At 33.4% G+C, this 22,173-nt stretch overlaps 1 protein-coding gene across 1 annotated transcript in view; it reads right to left on the reverse strand.

The window, feature by feature from the left end:
* The window catches only part of LOC143083233 (uncharacterized), a 60,460-nt gene extending 39,703 nt beyond the window's left edge, over positions 1 to 20,757 (reverse strand). Inside the window, exon 1 of the mRNA XM_076259481.1 lies at positions 20,619 to 20,757. Coding sequence (XP_076115596.1) covers positions 20,619 to 20,685 — 67 coding nt within the window. The 5' untranslated portion in view covers positions 20,686 to 20,757. The remainder of the gene's footprint in view (positions 1 to 20,618) is intronic.
* Positions 20,758 to 22,173: the final 1,416 nt, after the last annotated feature.

Below are 22,173 nucleotides of genomic sequence, written 5' to 3' on the forward strand. Positions count from 1 at the left end.
CCAAATCAGTTCTAGGTAGAACTGACCAAATCAGTTCTAGCTAGAACAGTTCTAACCTAGAACTGACTAAAAGGTGTCAGGCTGACAGTTCTACATACTGTTCTAGAACAGTTCTCCTGACAGATTCTGACAGAATTTATGAGAGGTTAGAACTGATCTCCACTGTAGATCGATCTTTTAAATTCACGGGGTCATCTTGCTTGAGAAGATATAAAGGAGAGAGAAGCCCAAAATCAAGAATAAACGACTATTCCGTGAAACGACAAGGACTTAGGAATCATTTTAATGCCTCATCAAACATATGTTTGTAATATTCATCATGCAAATTTTTATCAGTATAGACCTCGGTCTTGAACCTTGATTGAGTTCCATCCGGATTGCAAAACAAAAAATACAGTGTTATGATTTTGTTTCTTAAAACAACGAAGTTCAAACCAAAATAGTTGATATCATTATGAAGCTGAAATCTTATACTAGCATTAAGCACTTTTTTTCTAGTTTCTGGTAACATTTCTGAATTTTCTACGACTTTTCGAAATTTCAGTTTTTAATTTCAACATTCCGTCAAAACATGTCTTTCAATTTGGGAGTGTAAAACGATTTATTTTGTATATTGGAAAGCAGAAAGAACAAAGCGAGAAAATGATATATTATTTTAAAGAAGGAATATTTTCCTACAGTTTGGTCTAAATTATGACTGCTAAATGTTATTGGTACAATGTAAATGATATTTTTTTTTCATTCAACATGTTGGCACATGTTTAAACATATGTTGAAATTTTAAGTAATGCGTCAATAAATACACCAACACGCCGTATTCTCGTTAGGGTTAAATATATAATAGATGTGGCATTGGCATACAATTTAATAGTTTAATCTTTTTTCTATCACATAGAACGTGTTGGTTTTATGAAAAAAGACCCAATATGACACGAAGACAGTCACAATCCCCTATCTACTAAATGTAACACAAAAAAGTAAGTTAAAACTGGCAACGTAAACTACTTTTCAAAAGAGCAGGAACTATTACTTACAGCTCTGTATGTCAAATAAAACAATAACTGTAAAACCCAAAAGGTTAATCCTTAACCTTAAAGCACAGCATAATTTCCTAAATTCTTATTAAAAACGCTTAGAACTTGTATCGTTGGTATTCCTCTTCCAAAGCTTATAACAAAAAAATAAATGCTTCGCCAATGACCAAAATACTCCTGACTTGGGACAGGCGCATACATGTAAATGCAACCGATGATGGCGTTTAAATGAGATTTGTAGGATTAGAATCGCCCCTAGCCAAGCTTATCATGTATCCGTCAAAGGATAAAATCTTAAATTGAGAAATTTTCAGAGAGAATCAACTATGTTTTTTTTAAGGATTTTAATAGATGCTTATTAAGCTGCTTGTTTTTTTTATAATCCATCATATTGTAATAAGATACACGTACGTCATTCATGGAATTCGTCTTATTACGTTTACTTTTATTATGAACACATTATGTGTTCATAATAAAAGTAAGCTTGAAAGACATGAAGCCTTGTTGTCTTTAAAATCTCTAAATAGATCATGATAAAATGCCAGTAGGTTTATGTTTATATAAGAATGATATATTTTATCCGAAATAATTACGGAACAAAAGTGATGTGTGTAATCCATTGTTTTTATCATATATATGAAATTGTAATGTTAACTTTGAAAGGTACCACTGTTATATTGATTTACACCCAATTTACAATAACCTTGACAAATCTCACTACTAGTCTTGTTAATAGACTGTTCGACTATCTTCTCTGCTACTTGATTGTCTATTATTGTCATTTGTGTCCCAATGAATTCTTTAGAAAACTATTTAGTAACGCTTCGAATACCAGATGATTAGTTGGCTTGGTCGTATAAACTTGTCATTGAGTTGATAAGTCATTGTTATATCATAAAAAGCCTACAGCTAAATTTCATTTGTCTAACGGGACAGGGCATGATATTGGTATTCATTTTATGTCCGAATTATAAATAAACAATCATTTGAGTTGAATGAAGAAGATGTGGTATGATTGCTAACGAGATAACTCTTCACAAGAGACAAAATGACACAGAAATTAACGACTATAGATGACCATACAGCCCTCAACAATGAGCTAATTCTATACCGCATAGTCAGCTATAACCAGTAGAAAAAGGTTTTTTTCAGTATTATACTTTCAATATATCTGTTTACCCCACCCCTTAATGTTTACACAACATAAAAGAATTACACGAACGAATTTTATTGAATTATCATAGAGATATGTATATAATATACTAAATAAGTGTTTTTACAAATAACCACATCCACGAAATATAGAAATAGACTTAGAAGCGGATACTTGTCCTAGACCGTCACATATAGCCATCTCAGTCAATTCACGTGCGTAGGTCGTATGTTTACGCAAATAGTCTTTCATTACTTTAAAGCATACTTCACACGTATTCAAGTCTGGGTGATATGGTGGTTGATATAATAAGTCTATCTGACGGTGTCCCAAAAAAAATCTAAGTGTATTTTCGGCGAATATACCGTGGTGGAAGCCACAATTGTCCATAACAAAAGTGTCCCCGGGACGTAAGCAATAATTTCCAAATCGATCTAATTCCTGTAAAGCATCAGAAAAAAGTCAACGAGATGAAATCCATTTGAAGGTCCATCTAAAACATTAAAATAATCAATTCCAAATTGCCCATGCAGGAGGTTTACCGTGTGGGTAGCATTGGAAGCATATTTTTGTACCTCTATAGCCTTTTCTCCTACTGTTGCATGTCCATAAAGTCTATGTCCAGTTGTTTTTATGACAGATGATTCGTCAAAGAAATGTAAAGAATAAGGATTAATTGCAGAGATAGTATTTACATATTCGTCAAATCGTCGTTGGTTCACAGCACTTAAAGCTTCCTTAGCACATACTTTTAACTTTTTGTGTGACATTTGGCAGTCAATTCTCAAAATTTTTGAAATTGTAGACAGACTTGGCAAACGATCATTTGTCGTTACTCCATCAGACAATAACTTACTTTGAATTTCTTTCCCATAAATTGACGGCTGACGAAATTTATAGTATCTTATAGACTGAACAATGTCTTCGGAACTTTTAAGCCTTGTTGCACCATGTTGATATTTTACCGGAGATACAGAACCATCTAATTGATATTTATCAATGACATTGCGAACCGTATTGTGTGAAACGGCACAGGGTTTTGAAATAAATGCACAAGTATGGTTTCCTGATAAATACATGTCTAGAATAGTCTTTCTTGTTACAACATTAGTAGCCTTTCCAACTTCATAGTATCTTCCAAATGAATTTTGCTTGATCATATTACATGTACTGTGATGGAATATGTACAACTGTTCACCTTTTTACTTTGAGAACCGCTATATTTGAAAACAGGTTTTTTTTAACTTACAAGTACATGCATATTCATCATTACATGTATATGTATATTCATCGATTTATGTTTTAGAAAGTACTCACATTTAATTTGTTCTTGCGTCCGGAGCGCTTTTCTGGGTTTACCTCCATCAGGAACGCTCAAAGCCAAACAATTGAAATCCGAAAATTTATAAGTACCGAAACCGTTGGAGAGCTATATGTAAATAAATATCCAAATTCCCCCCAACACCTGAATATAAAGTGATCGTCCCCAGACAAACCGAGTCAAAATAAAGCTTATTACTGCATTAACAAATACTTACAACTTTTCGTCCAATCAAATTGCTTGAATTTGCCTTTAATTTTCATAGTACATACTTTTTCCGTGTACTAAGTAACTACGCATGAATGACCACAAGGGTAAGATTTCATTGTATTGTAATCAAGATATTAGAACAAAAATTGCTACTGGCTATTTTGAAATAAATGATGTGTTCCAAATTTAACTAAATAGTTTGTAATTAGTTTTCAAAAAGATTTTTAACATCCTACTAATCAATCTTTTGATCTAAATTTTGTTTTGACAATTAAAAAAGTTTCTTTCATTTAAATAAAGAGTAATAATAATGGTGCTTTATACCTTGATTAAAGTACAACTCAATCTAAAATTTGTAATCCTTTATCTTCCATGCAATTACTTTGTACACAAAAAGAGTCAACCATGAATCGTTTGAAGGGAAATTATCAATAAAGCAATTTGATATATTTAGTCATAAATTGGTCGATAATTGGTTGCCTAATGTCCAGTGACAAATATTTCATGCATATGAACTATCCACTGACTACCTATGGGTACATACCAGGGGCAGATCCAGCCATTTTTAAAAGGTGTTTCAACCAAAGATGTGGGAGGGGGATCCAACTGTTTGTATTAAGATAGTTTTAGGTTTTATGTGAAATTAAAAAAATGTTTTCAAGAATGTAAAGCTTTCACTGCAATTTAAGAATTGTCTGCTCTTGGTCAATTAATTTTGTCATCTTACCATGTAAATAAGTACATGTATAGTAAAACAATGCTTCTTTCATATCAATAAACATACTTCCACCAGCAGCTACCTTCTTTACATTCTAAAGTCAAGGGCCTTTGAAATCCCATTTTTACAATGATATTATAGTGAGTAGATTTACAAAACTACGTAAATGAGCTACATCCAGTCAGCCAAAACATATCAATAGACTAATTACAGGATTACTCAAGTTGTAAATATGTGCTAAATTGGATATTGTATAGAAAGGTATATACTATGAAAATAAGAGCTTCAAACGAAAAAATCAACGCGAAACAAACATGCCTTATGGGTTACATGTTAACCATTAGCAAACTAGATTAGGCAACAAAGAGTAATCAAGTAATTGAAGAACTTTAAACACCAAGCCAACTAATTATCTGGTATTCGAAGCGTTACTAAATAGTTTTCTAAAGAATTCATTGGGACACAAATGACAATAATAGAAAATCAAGTAGTAATGAAGATAGTCGAGCAGTCTATTAACAAGACTAGTAGTGAGATTTGTCACGGTTATTGTAAATTGGGTGTAATATGTTGAAATAAAAAGTACCTTCAGTACTAGTGCGATCAACGGTTTATACGCTTTCTTCAATTAAATATCTCCCTATTAACCGTTTAAAAGCTTATTGGAAGAGTATGGATAATCATATATTTAACGTTCTGAGAACACATTTAACCCTGAAATTGGCTTACCCATTTTAAAAAAAAAATCTAAGCTGTAGGAGGGGAGTGCCCCTCCCACACCCACCCCTTCGCACCCCCTCTTGACAAAACCTTCCTACGGCCCTGCAATACTATCATCCATAATGTTATGAACACCCTCACAGCCCTGAAGGACTTGTTTTATGATATTTTGATATAATTCAGGGCACAGCTAATACCAAACATAAGGCGCTTATACCTACAGTGGAGATCACTTCTAACCTCTCATTAAATCTGTCAGGAGAACTGTTCTAGAACAGTACGTAGAACTGTCAGCCTGACACCTTTTAGTCAGTTCTAGGTTAGAACTGTTCTAGCTAGAACTGATTTGGTCAGTTCTACCTACAACTGATTTGGACAGTTCTACCTAGAACTGATCCTGACAGTTCTACCCAAGAACTGATCCTGACAGTTCTAGCTAGAACTGACCAGATATTTGGTCAGTTCTACTTCTAGAACAGTTCTACTGTTAGAATTGATTTCTAATTCTACGGCTAGAATTGATTTTTATAAATTCTACGGCCAAAATTAATTTATAAATTCTACGGCTAAAATTGATTTATAAATTCTACGGCTAAAATTGATTTATAAATTCTACGGCTAAAATTGATTTTAAATTTTACGGCCAGAATTGATTTATAAATTCTACGGCTAAAATTGATTTATAAATTCTGCGGCTAAAATTGATTTATAAATTCTACGGCTAGAGTTGATTTATCAGTTTTAAGAACACTTTGCCTTAATATAAAGGGTTGGGTAAAAAAGCGATTTAAATTATATAGAGTTTGCTATTTTGCCGGTTTTATTTCAGATTTATAATCGGCAAGACTTGGGCAGCAACCATTTGATTTTCCGGGGGGGGGGGGGGGGGGGTATGGTTTTTTTTGGACCCTGAGAAAAAAAAATTGTTTGTTTCATCCTCAGCTGCCACTATATGTAATGCTAAAATTGAAAGAAAAAAATAGTTTTCGGTTTGTCGCTAAAAACAGATTGTTCTTCGCTAGTGTCGAAAAAAAAAGTTCGTACAGAAAAAAAAAAACATAGCCCCCCCCTCCCCCCCCCCCCCCCAGAAAATCAAATGGTTGCTGACTTAGAGAGCATGTGTAACCTGTTAACCCCGCCATATTCTGCATATATGTGCCTGTTCCAAGTCAGGAGCATGTAATTCAGTGATTTTCTTTTGTTGATGTGTTACATAAATTTTTGTTTTTCTCTCAAATTTTTGTACATAAATTAGGCTGTTAGTATTAGGGGGGGGGGGCATTATTATTTGAATTGTTTTACATTTGTTATTCCGGGAGTCAGGATGGCTCATTATCACATAACAAAATTTTCGGACCTCAATAACCAATATAATATCTGTTTACGAGTAGTTTTCATACCTCGGACGACCTGTTTAACAAAAATCTTTTGACCGCATCAATCTAAACTGCCTTTATTTGCTTTTTCTTTCTGCAAATCTATATAGGTGCACAGTACTTCAGTTTTAATTTTAGGTCTAGAGGGACTGTAATCTACAAGTAACAGCAATTTTTGAAAAAAATGTAATTGTTCACATCAATTTATAGTGCCAGCATGCAGGGGCAGCTAGATCCAGGCTGGGGGTCCAACTATATGCTCCCATTCATATGCATTGATGTTAAAAAAAAAAGTGGGGTTCCATATTTGACAGCATCAACCAAAACTGACCATATTTGACCACATCAACCAAAACTGACCATATATATTTGCTCTTTTTTATACAACTCTTATAGTCGCATAGTAAATCTGTAATATTTTTATGTAAGGATGGAGTGTATAATCATTATAATACAAATGATCTATATTATAGGGTTATTGCATGAATATTGGGGAATATTGTTCCGGGTAGAATTTTATATTGCGCGTGCTTATATTTTTATATCAGGATGGATTGTTAAATATAAACATGATAAAGGAAAGCAACATTGGAAAACAAAATTATGCTCACATCAGTTGAAAGTGCCAGCATGTCCTCTTTTTAATCAAAATTTTGAATCGTAAACTAATTTCAGTAGTTTTGATATCTCAGACTGACTCATGGATATAACAAAATTATTTGTCCGCATCAACCAAAACCATGAAAACTTATATATATATATATATATATATATTAAGATTTACATTATAAAGTGTAAATATGGTCAGTTTTGGTTGATGCAGTCAAATATAGTCAGTTTTCATGGTTTTGGTTGATGCGGACAAATAATTTTGTTATATCCATGAGTCAGTCTGAGATATCAAAACTACTGAAACTATGCGGCTATATATATATATATATATATATAGCCGCATAGTAAATCACTTATACATGTAGTTACATATCACGATGGATTGTATATTAATTCAAATGGCAGCAATATTGTAACACATTGGCTAAAAAAAAAATTTTCACATCAATTTAGAGTACCGGCAATTTTCTGCAAGTCCTCTTTTTATTCAAAATATTGAATTGTAAACAAATTTCAGTAGTTTCGATATACAAATGTACATGTATCAGACTGAGTCGTTTTAACAAAATTATTTGACCATATCAACCAAAACTGAACTTATTTACACTTATCATGTAAATATATATGGCCTCATTGTAAACCAATAATATTTCTATGTCAGGACGGATCGTATGATAAAAATGACACCAACTTTGGAACACAATACACCTATATTGCTAATCCTGGCTGACCCGGCCTCTTGAACTTTTGAAGCATACAACAATCACTTTTCCATTGTGGCGTCAGATATTTTGTTTTATGATGTCAAATTTTTACGGGAACCTGTGGGATATCCAGTAATGGCAGACAAATAGCGGTAAGGTGTATTTATACCATATCTAAAAATTTAGCGCACCCTTATTTTCTCTCTGTATCCATTATAATAAACCGTCACTAAAGTGACTTTTTAAGTCAGTTAGTTTGTGATGTTTTTTTTTTTTAAACAAAACTATTTTATGGCATTATCCAACACTCACATGACTGATTCATATACTTTATTTTAAAATAAAAAGTACATGTATGGGAAGTTCTCTTCTTGGAATAGTATACTGTTAATATAATTTGAAGACAAATGGAAGAAGGCAAAGAAAAATGCATGATTTTGTTTGTAGCCGAACGTCCAGTGGCAAATGCTTCATTCATGTTCAGATGAGTATATTTTTTCTGAGTTTCAGACTCCCAGATATCATTTATAATCGTTATGGACAAGTCTGACGAGATGGTGCAAATGTATATAGTTTTTTTAGTTATACTACAACACTTTTATCATTAATATCCCATAATTCATCCACTGTACAATTTTCGTATGAACATTTGTCAAAACAGAATCTTAAATGAATGTAAATCCAAGGCAAACAAGGTAAATTGAGCCAGTCCATGCGAAAAGGTACAAAAACGAAAAATTTACGAAATTCTAAAAAGTGTGCATAATTATTGGTAGTAGACTTGTGATTTATAAAACACATTTACTTTCCCTCATATCATCAAGCTGTGAGCTACACGCACCTGCGAGTGTTGAGACCCCCCCCCCCCCCTAGTTTTATCAAGATTTTTAGTGAATTATTTCATATATTTCAATCATTTTCAAAGTACAGTTTAAATGGCTTGATTTGCCAATCGATAACGTTAAACCTGGTAGCAGTGGGGATAAGGCTCTCGCTTACGATGCGGATATCAATGCAATCAAACCGGGCAACGGTTCGAATCCCGTGCAACTAAGGTTGATTTATATAATATTAAATAACTTAACTTAACTTAAATTTCAATTTCTAAAACACAAGATGTCATAGTTTTTGCATTTTCCCTCATGTTTTAATGTTGTCTTTCTTTCTTTAAACCTGTAGATCTGACGGAAATTATTGACTTTTGTCTCTGTAGTGTCATAATTTTTTGTAGTTTCTGGTCGGTATAGCATTAGTCCGGGGAACAAATGATTTTACACTTGCTCAAATACCAAAAATTCAGATATTTCTACGTCTTTTTCGGTTTTAGTTGACAAATTCGGGATAGAATTGACAATCTTATGAATGTTTACATTAATGTAATTTTTTTTCGGATAAAATCGTTTTTCAAAAATACTATAACAAACTTTGATAACGTGTCCTGTAAAGTTTACCAAAAGGACTTTTTGTACCTTTTCGCATGGACTGGCTCATATCATTTTCAAAATCACAAAAAAAACAAAAAAATCGAAATTGCCAAAAAGCAATGAAATATCGAAATACTTATAATACTTCATATTTAACGTTATAATTTAATGCAAATATTGACATATAATTATCCCTAGCAACTAAAATTCTCCCCTTAGCAACCGTACACCAATCAGCAAAAAGTCCATATTCCAAATATTTTAGCAACGATTTGAAGTTTCAAATGGATTCGGCATCTATCAAAACATCTAGTTTGCAAAAAACACATCTAAAATATGTAGATTTTTTAAAAAGTTAGGGCGAAATCACTCTTTTACTATACATAGGCTTTGCTTGGTACTTTCGCCGATATCACCTATATGAGCCAGTCCATGCGAAAAGGTACAAAAACGAAAAATTTACGAAATTCTAAAAAGTGTGCATAATTATTGGTAGTAGACTTGTGATTTATAAAACACATTTACTTTCCCTCATATCATCAAGCTGTGAGCTACACGCACCTGCGAGTGTTGAGACCCCCCCCCCCCCCCTAGTTTTATCAAGATTTTTAGTGAATTATTTCATATATTTCAATCATTTTCAAAGTACAGTTTAAATGGCTTGATTTGCCAATCGATAACGTTAAACCTGGTAGCAGTGGGGATAAGGCTCTCGCTTACGATGCGGATATCAATGCAATCAAACCGGGCAACGGTTCGAATCCCGTGCAACTAAGGTTGATTTATATAATATTAAATAACTTAACTTAACTTAAATTTCAATTTCTAAAACACAAGATGTCATAGTTTTTGCATTTTCCCTCATGTTTTAATGTTGTCTTTCTTTCTTTAAACCTGTAGATCTGACGGAAATTATTGACTTTTGTCTCTGTAGTGTCATAATTTTTTGTAGTTTCTGGTCGGTATAGCATTAGTCCGGGGAACAAATGATTTTACACTTGCTCAAATACCAAAAATTCAGATATTTCTACGTCTTTTTCGGTTTTAGTTGACAAATTCGGGATAGAATTGACAATCTTATGAATGTTTACATTAATGTAATTTTTTTTCGGATAAAATCGTTTTTCAAAAATACTATAACAAACTTTGATAACGTGTCCTGTAAAGTTTACCAAAAGGACTTTTTGTACCTTTTCGCATGGACTGGCTCATATCATTTTCAAAATCACAAAAAAAACAAAAAAATCGAAATTGCCAAAAAGCAATGAAATATCGAAATACTTATAATACTTCATATTTAACGTTATAATTTAATGCAAATATTGACATATAATTATCCCTAGCAACTAAAATTCTCCCCTTAGCAACCGTACACCAATCAGCAAAAAGTCCATATTCCAAATATTTTAGCAACGATTTGAAGTTTCAAATGGATTCGGCATCTATCAAAACATCTAGTTTGCAAAAAACACATCTAAAATATGTAGATTTTTTAAAAAGTTAGGGCGAAATCACTCTTTTACTATACATAGGCTTTGCTTGGTACTTTCGCCGATATCACCTATATGAGCCAGTCCATGCGAAAAGGTACAAAAACGAAAAATTTACGAAATTCTAAAAAGTGTGCATAATTATTGGTAGTAGACTTGTGATTTATAAAACACATTTACTTTCCCTCATATCATCAAGCTGTGAGCTACACGCACCTGCGAGTGTTGAGACCCCCCCCCCCCTAGTTTTATCAAGATTTTTAGTGAATTATTTCATATATTTCAATCATTTTCAAAGTACAGTTTAAATGGCTTGATTTGCCAATCGATAACGTTAAACCTGGTAGCAGTGGGGATAAGGCTCTCGCTTACGATGCGGATATCAATGCAATCAAACCGGGCAACGGTTCGAATCCCGTGCAACTAAGGTTGATTTATATAATATTAAATAACTTAACTTAACTTAAATTTCAATTTCTAAAACACAAGATGTCATAGTTTTTGCATTTTCCCTCATGTTTTAATGTTGTCTTTCTTTCTTTAAACCTGTAGATCTGACGGAAATTATTGACTTTTGTCTCTGTAGTGTCATAATTTTTTGTAGTTTCTGGTCGGTATAGCATTAGTCCGGGGAACAAATGATTTTACACTTGCTCAAATACCAAAAATTCAGATATTTCTACGTCTTTTTCGGTTTTAGTTGACAAATTCGGGATAGAATTGACAATCTTATGAATGTTTACATTAATGTAATTTTTTTTCGGATAAAATCGTTTTTCAAAAATACTATAACAAACTTTGATAACGTGTCCTGTAAAGTTTACCAAAAGGACTTTTTGTACCTTTTCGCATGGACTGGCTCAATTACGATTAAAATTCCATGAATTCAATGCAGAGATATATTTATGACATGTATGAAGAGACTGTTAAAAACGGGTAACGAAGAAACGTAAACAATGATGTTTCCTATGCAATCTTATAAAAATATTTCTCCGATGAGTTGGATAACCTCCTATTCACTTCGATATTTGTACATGTAACGTATGATCAGAAAGAAATATAGAAAATCTGCTATTATATAGCAAAGTAATTGGAAGTGATTTATTTCTTCTAAATTCTAAAGTGCCCTTACTGCAGTGACGTCAGTTTAGAACTGTTCTACAGTCCTGACTGATTTAGTCAGTTCTGCTGACAGTTCTACGGTTAGAACTGATTTGGACAGTTCTACCTAGAACTGATTTAGACAGTTCTACCCTAGAACTGATCCTGACAGTTCTACCTAGAACTGATTTAGTCAGTTCTACCTAGAACAGTTCTAGGGTAGAACTGTTCTAGGACAGGTTAGAACAGTTCTATGACAGTTCTCCTGACAGTTCTAATCAGAGGTTAGAAGTGATCTCCACTGTAAACAACCCTTTATGAGTTACAAAAGTAGTTATTTCCCTAGACTCTGGTTTTAACTCAATTTGGTGATAGGCCCAAGTTACATAAAGCTTACTAAACACTTTACTAGAGTTCATATCTTGCAATAGTTCATCTATTGTAGGAATCGGATGTCGTACTCGTTTCACAGCTGTATTAGCCTGGCGCATGTCAACACATAGTCTGATGTCATCACCTGAACGTTTTGGCAGGACTACTACTGGAGAAACCCATTCACTTGGTTCATTGACATGTTCAATTATATCTAAATCTAAAAGTTCATCTAACTTCTTGCCAAGTTTATCGCGCAGATTAAACGGTACCCTCCTCATAGGCTGAATAACGGTTTCAACATCTGAGTCGATAGGTATCTGTAACTGAAATGATTTCAATTTACCAACTCCTGTAAAACATTCTGGATACTTGTCCTTAATTGTTTAAGGTTCACTAACACTGTGAACAAGCTGCAGCACACCTAACTGTTCTGATGTATTACGAGTCAACAAAGCCTGCACATTGCTTTCAATAACAACAAATTCAATAGCATTTAAAGTTCTGTTGTTACATTGTACAGTAGCTGTAAATATTCCAGCGATTTTCAATGGTTCCTCACTGCCATATGCGAATAAGTTCTTTGTAGACTTGGACGAAACACATTTCACACGATTATCTTTTAAATAATTCCATAAATTTATTCCCATGATGTTACATGATGCTCTAGAATCAATTATCATTTTCAAATTCACATTCCCTATATTGACAACAATATTTTCACACACAGAATTTATCTGATTCACACCGATCATGCTGAATACATATTCCTCATCATCCGTGTTATTCTGTGGTTGTTCAACAACTTGACAAATCTTTCCGTGCTTTGACATATCCTTAGTTTTACAAACTTTATCAAAATGGCCAACATTTTTACACTTCCTGCATTTCTTCCCCCGAGCCGGACAGCTTGTCAGTCCTAATGTGACCTTCACGCCCACAATTGTAGCATGTTGCTGCACATGTAGACTTGTTACCCGAATTAAAACTGTTGTTACCAGAATTAAAACTGTTCTTTCCATACTGTTTACCTTTTGACTGTATCATGATGACTTGACCTTGACCTTCAATTGATTTAGCTTGGCGTTCTGAGTCTTCCATAGCTTTTGCAATACTTCTAAATTTTTAAAGTAAGTGTCCTACCTTTCTCAAGCAATTTACGTCTGAGATGGTGACTTAAACATTTATCAATAATTTGATCACGTATTCTTTCATCAATTGCATTTTGATTGACGAAATCAAATCTATCAGCTCTCTGTCGAAGACGCGTTATATATTGTACAATTGTCTCTGAAGAAGACTGAATCATAGATCCAAGGCCGTCGGAAGGGGAGGTGCGTCGGGTGCGGTCGCACCCCCTCTTTCAAAAAAAAAATTAAAAAAATTAGAAGAATTTTCAGGCACGGATGAGCAGTTGTCCTCCACGCTGACGGGTTACCGTGGTTTTTCTGTCACAGAATAGGACACCTCTGATACAGTTTGAGAGATCATCATTAGTATGACGTTCATTATTACTGACTGACTAGCATATATATTTCGTGATTTGTTTAGGGACCAGCTGAAGGACGCTTCCGGTTGCGGGAATTTCTCGCTGTATTGAAGACCTATGGTTGGCCTTCTACTGTAGTCTGTTGAACTCTGTTCTATGGTCGGGTTGTTGTTTCTTTGACACATTCCCCATTTCCATTCTCAATTTCATTATCTATAAAATTGGCAAATTACATTAAATCTACCAACTCATATTTGCAATCTAAAAAGAAGTACGTATGGTAGTTTTGTAGTAAAGATTCTCCTAATCTCAAAATTGTTTATTGGGGTCAAGGAATTGTATATTTAAAAGGAATTGAAACGCGGCTCGAGATCAATCGGGATTTTCACAGAGCACCCGTAGAGCTATAATCCATGTCTGACTCGTTATATAAAGAATATATAAAGAATCATGACGGAGGTCCATTTCCTGTCATATAGATCGATCTTTTAAATTCACGGGGTCATCTTGCTTGAGAAGATATAAAGGAGAGAGAAGCCCAAAATCAAGAATAAACGACTATTCCGTGAAACGACAAGGACTTAGGAATCATTTTAATGCCTCATCAAACATATGTTTGTAATATTCATCATGCAAATTTTTATCAGTATAGACCTCGGTCTTGAACCTTGATTGAGTTCCATCCGGATTGCAAAACAAAAAATACAGTGTTATGATTTTGTTTCTTAAAACAACGAAGTTCAAACCAAAATAATTGATATCATTATGAAGCTGAAATCTTATACTAGCATTAAGCACTTTTTTTCTAGTTTCTGGTAACATTTCTGAATTTTCTACGACTTTTCGAAATTTCAGTTTTTAATTTCAACATTCCGTCAAAACATGTCTTTCAATTTGGGAGTGTAAAACGATTTATTTTGTATATTGGAAAGCAGTTCTAAAGAACAAAGCGAGAAAATGATATATTATTTTAAAGAAGGAATATTTTCCTACAGTTTGGTCTAAATTATGACTGCTAAATGTTATTGGTACAATGTAAATGATATTTTTTTTTTCATTCAACATGTTGGCACATGTTTAAACATATGTTGGAAATTTTAAGTAATGCGTCAATAAATACACCAACACGCCGTATTCTCGTTAGGGTTAAATATATAATAGATGTGGCATTGGCATACAATTTAATAGCTTAATCTTTTTTCTATCACATAGAACGTGTTGGTTTTATGAAAAAAGACCCAATATGACACGAAGACAGTCACAATCCCCTATCTACTAAATGTAACACAAAAAAGTAAGTTAAAACTGGCAACGTAAACTACTTTTCAAAAGAGCAGGAACTATTACTTACAGCTCTGTATGTCAAATAAAACAATAACTGTAAAACCCAAAAGGTTAATCCTTAACCTTAAAGCACAGCATAATTTCCTAAATTCTTATTAAAAACGCTTAGAACTTGTATCGTTGGTATTCCTCTTCCAAAGCTTATAAAAAAATAAATGCTTCGCCAATGACCAAAATACTCCTGACTTGGGACAGGCGCATGTAAATGCAACCGATGATGGCGTTTAAATGAGATTTGTAGGATTAGAATCGCCCCTAGCCAAGCTTATCATGTATCCGTCAAAGGATAAAATCTTAAATTGAGAAATTTTCAGAGAGAATCAACTATGTTTTTTTTAAGGATTTTAATAGATGCTTATTAAGCTGCTTGTTTTTTTTATAATCCATCATATTGTAATAAGATACACGTACGTCATTCATGGAATTCGTCTTATTACGTTTACTTTTATTATGAACACATTATGTGTTCATAATAAAAGTAAGCTTGAAAGACATGAAGCCTTGTTGTCTTTAAAATCTCTAAATAGATCATGATAAAATGCCAGTAGGTTTATGTTTATATAAGAATGATATATTTTATCCGAAATAATTACGGAACAAAAGTGATGTGTGTAATCCATTGTTTTTATCATATATATGAAATTGTAATGTTAACTTTGAAAGGTACCACTGTTATATTGATTTACACCCAATTTACAATAACCTTGACAAATCTCACTACTAGTCTTGTTAATAGACTGTTCGACTATCTTCTCTGCTACTTGATTGTCTATTATTGTCATTTGTGTCCCAATGAATTCTTTAGAAAACTATTTAGTAACGCTTCGAATACCAGATGATTAGTTGGCTTGGTCGTATAAACTTGTCATTGAGTTGATAAGTCATTGTTATATCATAAAAAGCCTACAGCTAAATTTCATTTGTCTAACGGGACAGGGCATGATATTGGTATTCATTTTATGTCCGAATTATAAATAAACAATCATTTGAGTTGAATGAAGAAGATGTGGTATGATTGCTAACGAGATAACTCTTCACAAGAGACAAAATGACACAGAAATTAACGACTATAGATGACCATACAGCCCTCAACAATGAGCTAATTCTATACCGCATAGTCAGCTATAACCAGTAGAAAAAGGTTTTTTTCAGTATTATACTTTCAATATATCTGTTTACCCCACCCCTTAATGTTTACACAACATAAAAGAATTACACGAACGAATTTTATTGAATTATCATAGAGATATGTATATAATATACTAAATAAGTGTTTTTACAAATAACCACATCCACGAAATATAGAAATAGACTTAGAAGCGGATACTTGTCCTAGACCGTCACATATAGCCATCTCAGTCAATTCACGTGCGTAGGTCGTATGTTTACGCAAATAGTCTTTCATTACTTTAAAGCATACTTCACACGTATTCAAGTCTGGGTGATATGGTGGTTGATATAATAAGTCTATCTGACGGTGTCCCAAAAAAAATCTAAGTGTATTTTCGGCGAATCTACCGTGGTGGAAGCCACAATTGTCCATAACAAAAGTGTCCCCGGGACGTAAGCAATAATTTCCAAATCGATCTAATTCCTGTAAAGCATCAGAAAAAAGTCAACGAGATGAAATCCATTTGAAGGTCCATCTAAAACATTAAAATAATCAATTCCAAATTGCCCATGCAGGAGGTTTACCGTGTGGGTAGCATTGGACGCATATTTTTGTACCTCTATAGCCTTTTCTCCTACTGTTGCATGTCCATAAAGTCTATGTCCAGTTGTTTTTATGACAGATGATTCGTCAAAGAAATGTAAAGAATAAGGATTAATTGCAGAGATAGTATTTACATATTCGTCAAATCGTCGTTGGTTCACAGCACTTAAAGCTTCCTTAGCACATACTTTTAACTTTTTGTGTGACATTTGGCAGTCAATTCTCAAAATTTTTGAAATTGTAGACAGACTTGGCAAACGATCATTTGTCGTTACTCCATCAGACAATAACTTACTTTGAATTTCTTTCCCATAAATTGACGGCTGACGAAATTTATAGTATCTTATAGACTGAACAATGTCTTCGGAACTTTTAAGCCTTGTTGCACCATGTTGATATTTTACCGGAGATACAGAACCATCTAATTGATATTTATCAATGACATTGCGAACCGTATTGTGTGAAACGGCACAGGGTTTTGAAATAAATGCACAAGTATGGTTTCCTGATAAATACATGTCTAGAATAGTCTTTCTTGTTACAACATTAGTAGCCTTTCCAACTTCATAGTATCTTCCAAATGAATTTTGCTTGATCATATTACATGTACTGTGATGGAATATGTACAACTGTTCACCTTTTTACTTTGAGAACCGCTATATTTGAAAACAGGTTTTTTTTAACTTACAAGTACATGCATATTCATCATTACATGTATATGTATATTCATCGATTTATGTTTCAGAAAGTACTCACATTTAATTTGTTCTTGCGTCCGGAGCGCTTTTCTGGGTTTACCTCCATCAGGAACGCTCAAAGCCAAACAATTGAAATCCGAAAATTTATAAGTACCGAAACCGTTGGAGAGCTATATGTAAATAAATATCCAAATTCCCCCCAACACCTGAATATAAAGTGATCGTCCCCAGACAAACCGAGTCAAAATAAAGCTTATTACTGCATTAACAAATACTTACAACTTTTCGTCCAATCAAATTGCTTGAATTTGCCTTTAATTTTCATAGTACATACTTTTTCCGTGTACTAAGTAACTACGCATGAATGACCACAAGGGTAAGATTTCATTGTATTGTAATCAAGATATTAGAACAAAAATTGCTACTGGCTATTTTGAAATAAATGATGTGTTCCAAATTTAACTAAATAGTTTGTAATTAGTTTTCAAAAAGATTTTTAACATCCTACTAATCAATCTTTTGATCTAAATTTTGTTTTGACAATTAAAAAAGTTTCTTTCATTTAAATAAAGAGTAATAATAATGGTGCTTTATACCTTGATTAAAGTACAACTCAATCTAAAATTTGTAATCCTTTATCTTCCATGCAATTACTTTGTACACAAAAAGAGTCAACCATGAATCGTTTGAAGGGAAATTATCAATAAAGCAATTTGATATATTTAGTCATAAATTGGTCGATAATTGGTTGCCTAATGTCCAGTGACAAATATTTCATGCATATGAACTATCCACTGACTACCTATGGGTACATACCAGGGGAGATCCAGCCATTTTTAAAAGGTGTTTCAACCAAAGATGTGGGAGGGGGATCCAACTGTTTGTATTAAGATAGTTTTAGGTTTTATGTGAAATTAAAAAAATGTTTTCAAGAATGTAAAGCTTTCACTGCAATTTAAGAATTGTCTGCTCTTGGTCAATTAATTTTGTCATCTTACCATGTAAATAAGTACATGTATAGTAAAACAATGCTTCTTTCATATCAATAAACATACTTCCACCAGCAGCTACCTTCTTTACATTCTAAAGTCAAGGGCCTTTGAAATCCCATTTTTACAATGATATTATAGTGAGTAGATTTACAAAACTACGTAAATGAGCTACATCCAGTCAGCCAAAACATATCAATAGACTAATTACAGGATTACTCAAGTTGTAAATATGTGCTAAATTGGATATTGTATAGAAAGGTATATACTATGAAAATAAGAGCTTCAAACGAAAAAATCAACGCGAAACAAACATGCCTTATGGGTTACATGTTAACCATTAGCAAACTAGATTAGGCAACAAAGAGTAATCAAGTAATTGAAGAACTTTAAACACCAAGCCAACTAATTATCTGGTATTCGAAGCGTTACTAAATAGTTTTCTAAAGAATTCATTGGGACACAAATGACAATAATAGAAAATCAAGTAGTAATGAAGATAGTCGAGCAGTCTGTTAACAAGACTAGTAGTGAGATTTGTCACGGTTATTGTAAATTGGGTGTAATATGTTGAAATAAAAAGTACCTTCAGTACTAGTGCGATCAACGGTTTATACGCTTTCTTCAATTAAATATCTCCCTATTAACCGTTTAAAAGCTTATTGGAAGAGTATGGATAATCATATATTTAACGTTCTGAGAACACATTTAACCCTGAAATTGGCTTACCCATTTTAAAAAAAAAATCTAAGCTGTAGGAGGGGAGTGCCCCTCCCACACCCACCCCTTCGCACCCCCTCTTGACAAAACCTTCCTACGGCCCTGAGATCGAAAAATTGATCGTTCATAAGGGGCATTTGAAAGTGGTGTGAAATAAGCATCTAGCGCACTTACCGCCTTCTCATATGCACCTTCTCCGGCACCTTCCGGCAATGTGAAGAAAATGTCCTGAACATTCATTCCGGCTGTGTGCAATAATAATGCATATTTTTATATCTACATCTGTAACCCCTTTTTCTGCGGCAAATAGTTGAAACGCGCGAAGCCATCGTTTCCAACGTGCAGACAGTCCTGTCGAGTTAGAAATGTCAAAGTTCTGAATACCCCTAACATCTGGTAGTAAAACTGATCCCATTTTGTAATACAACCTTTGATTATCCTCGTCGCCAATTTAAATATACTGTTTGTGGCTAGAACATTCGGGTTAAACCTGATACTGGCATACAAACAAACACAATTGAAGGTACATCATTTATATTACGTAACCGGAACTCAGCATATTATATATGATACAGTACGAAGGGAGACAAGCAGTTCACATACATTGTTCCAACATATAACAGAGTTATCTCTCTTTCTGAACTCATATACTAAAGCATAAAATTGAGAATGGAAATGGGGAATGTGCCAAAGAGACAACAACCCGACCATAGAAAAAAAACAACAGCAGAAGGTCACCAACAGGTCTTCAATGTAGCGAGAAATTCCCGCACCCGGAGGCGTCCTTCAGCTGGCCCCTAAACAAATATATACCAGTTCAGTGATAATGAACGCCATACTAATTTCCAAATTGTACACAAGAAACTAAAATTTAAATAATACAAGACTTACAAAGGCCAGAGGCTCCTGACTTGGGACAGGCGCAAAAATGCGGCGGGGTTAAACATGTTTATGAGATCTCAACCCTCCCCCTATACCACTAGCCAATGTAGAAAAGTTAACGCATAACAATACATACATAGCAAACACTACATAGAGTATTTTGCAAAATCTATTTTTTCAGCTTAAAATGAAAAATGTTTGGCGTAAATATACACGGTCTAGTGACCATGTTAGTTATTCGCGCCATTGTTCCGATACTATTGAGATGATCCAGTTTAATGCAAATGTGCTTACTATTTAATGAGCTAACTAAACATCGACAGTCGGTTTGATGAAATAAAGAAATAGTACAAACGTCTAATGTATATATTCTGTATATCTTATTACCACGTTAAAACCCGTGACCCTTAAAATGCTAAAACATACAACATATTTTTCCATAATCAAAATTCGTATTTTAATTCATAGTTTGTGGCAAGTCGAGTGTGGGAAATGTTAACATCTTATACCAAAAATGAAAGTAAGAAAAGTAGATGACACAATTTACCTTCTAATTGTAAAGTCCATGCAAATAATGAAGCAGCAAAATAGAGAAAGTTTTGGTAACAAATCATTCTTCCAACTATCCAAATTTACATTATATATAATCAATGAATGTATTTACGACCATCGTCCGGAAATTATGTTGACACATGAAGATCTTGAATATCTGATAACTTATTTCCGCAATTTTATATGATACTTGAAATTGTATTAAAACGGCAAGTGGAGTGTATTTAGTTTAAACATATTACTCTGTATATATACATCGCACTTGTCATATTAGTTACATAGTGTGCTAGTGACCTAATACGGGGTCAGTACATTCCATATGGGTTGAAAGTGAGTCCCATGTGGAATTTAATGACCCCATATATATCGCATCGGTTCACTAGCACACTGTGTACCGAATTTATCTTACATAATATCGTAACATGTGGCATTTAGACAAGTTGCCTATCAAAATGACCAAGTCATCACTTTCTTTGGTCTTTGCACAAAAAATAAATGCCAACAATGACATCTTGTTAGCTATTAATGTTGTTTTTGTGTTTATTTCAATCGCCCATCGCCAATTTCCTCGACTGTTGAAACGTTTCAGATTGGTCCTTGGTGTCTTTTAAAAGGGACGTTACACCACTACTACATGTAACCATGTAGCAAAAAAGTCATGCCTTCTAACACCTTCTGAAATATACACGATCTTCACACTGACGCTTATAACCAATGATTTTCGTAGGAATGTATTGAGGGTAAGATAACAATATGTACATGCACGTATTTTGTATAATCTAATGTTTATCAGTATATTACTGTACATGTACTTTATCACTTTGGTAAAATAGTACGTCCAATATAAATGACCATAGCTTTAAGGTGTAAAGGCAGATTGCTTCCCTAAGAAACGCACTGCCATTGGAGCCAATTTTTACCATCTACATTTATCTAATCAACAAGTAAAAAGTGTAATTTAGCATGAGGTATATGAAAAAAGAACAGAAATAATCTGTGTTTTAAAAATGATTTTTTTGTCATCAATACAGTTTTATCTTTCTAGTACTTTATTAGAGCAAATTGAAAATAACCATGAAAGGAATTAAAACAATCAAATTTTCGGCATTTTTTTTCTGTTTACAAGCTTCAGTAAGCATGTCATCTCACGTTTCCAAAATATCTTATATAAACACATATTATGTAAAAAAGAATGTGATTGAAACCATCAAAATATACATGTACACGTAGAACTCAAAAAATAAATCTCCAATAAAATGCAGAGTTAAATTTTGCTGAATTAAAAGCAACATTGTTTTCCCTTCATCTGTATAAAAACGGATGTGACGTACCATTTTTTGTACCGTACATGTATTACAAAGTGTCATCTTAACATTGTTGACTGAAGAATAATTTATCCAAGAATAATAATATAAAAAACAAATAATCAATAACTGACTGAATCATACAGTACTTAGCGAAATTACCATTGCTGGTCGGTTTCAATTTGAAATTGTTTTATACTTAAATTCTTGGCGTAGTTGTTCTTTTTGTCTTATTGACCACTGACC

The sequence above is a fragment of the Mytilus galloprovincialis genome, chromosome 7 (genome assembly GCF_965363235.1).
Source record: "Mytilus galloprovincialis chromosome 7, xbMytGall1.hap1.1, whole genome shotgun sequence".
NCBI lineage: Eukaryota > Metazoa > Mollusca > Bivalvia > Mytilida > Mytilidae > Mytilus > Mytilus galloprovincialis.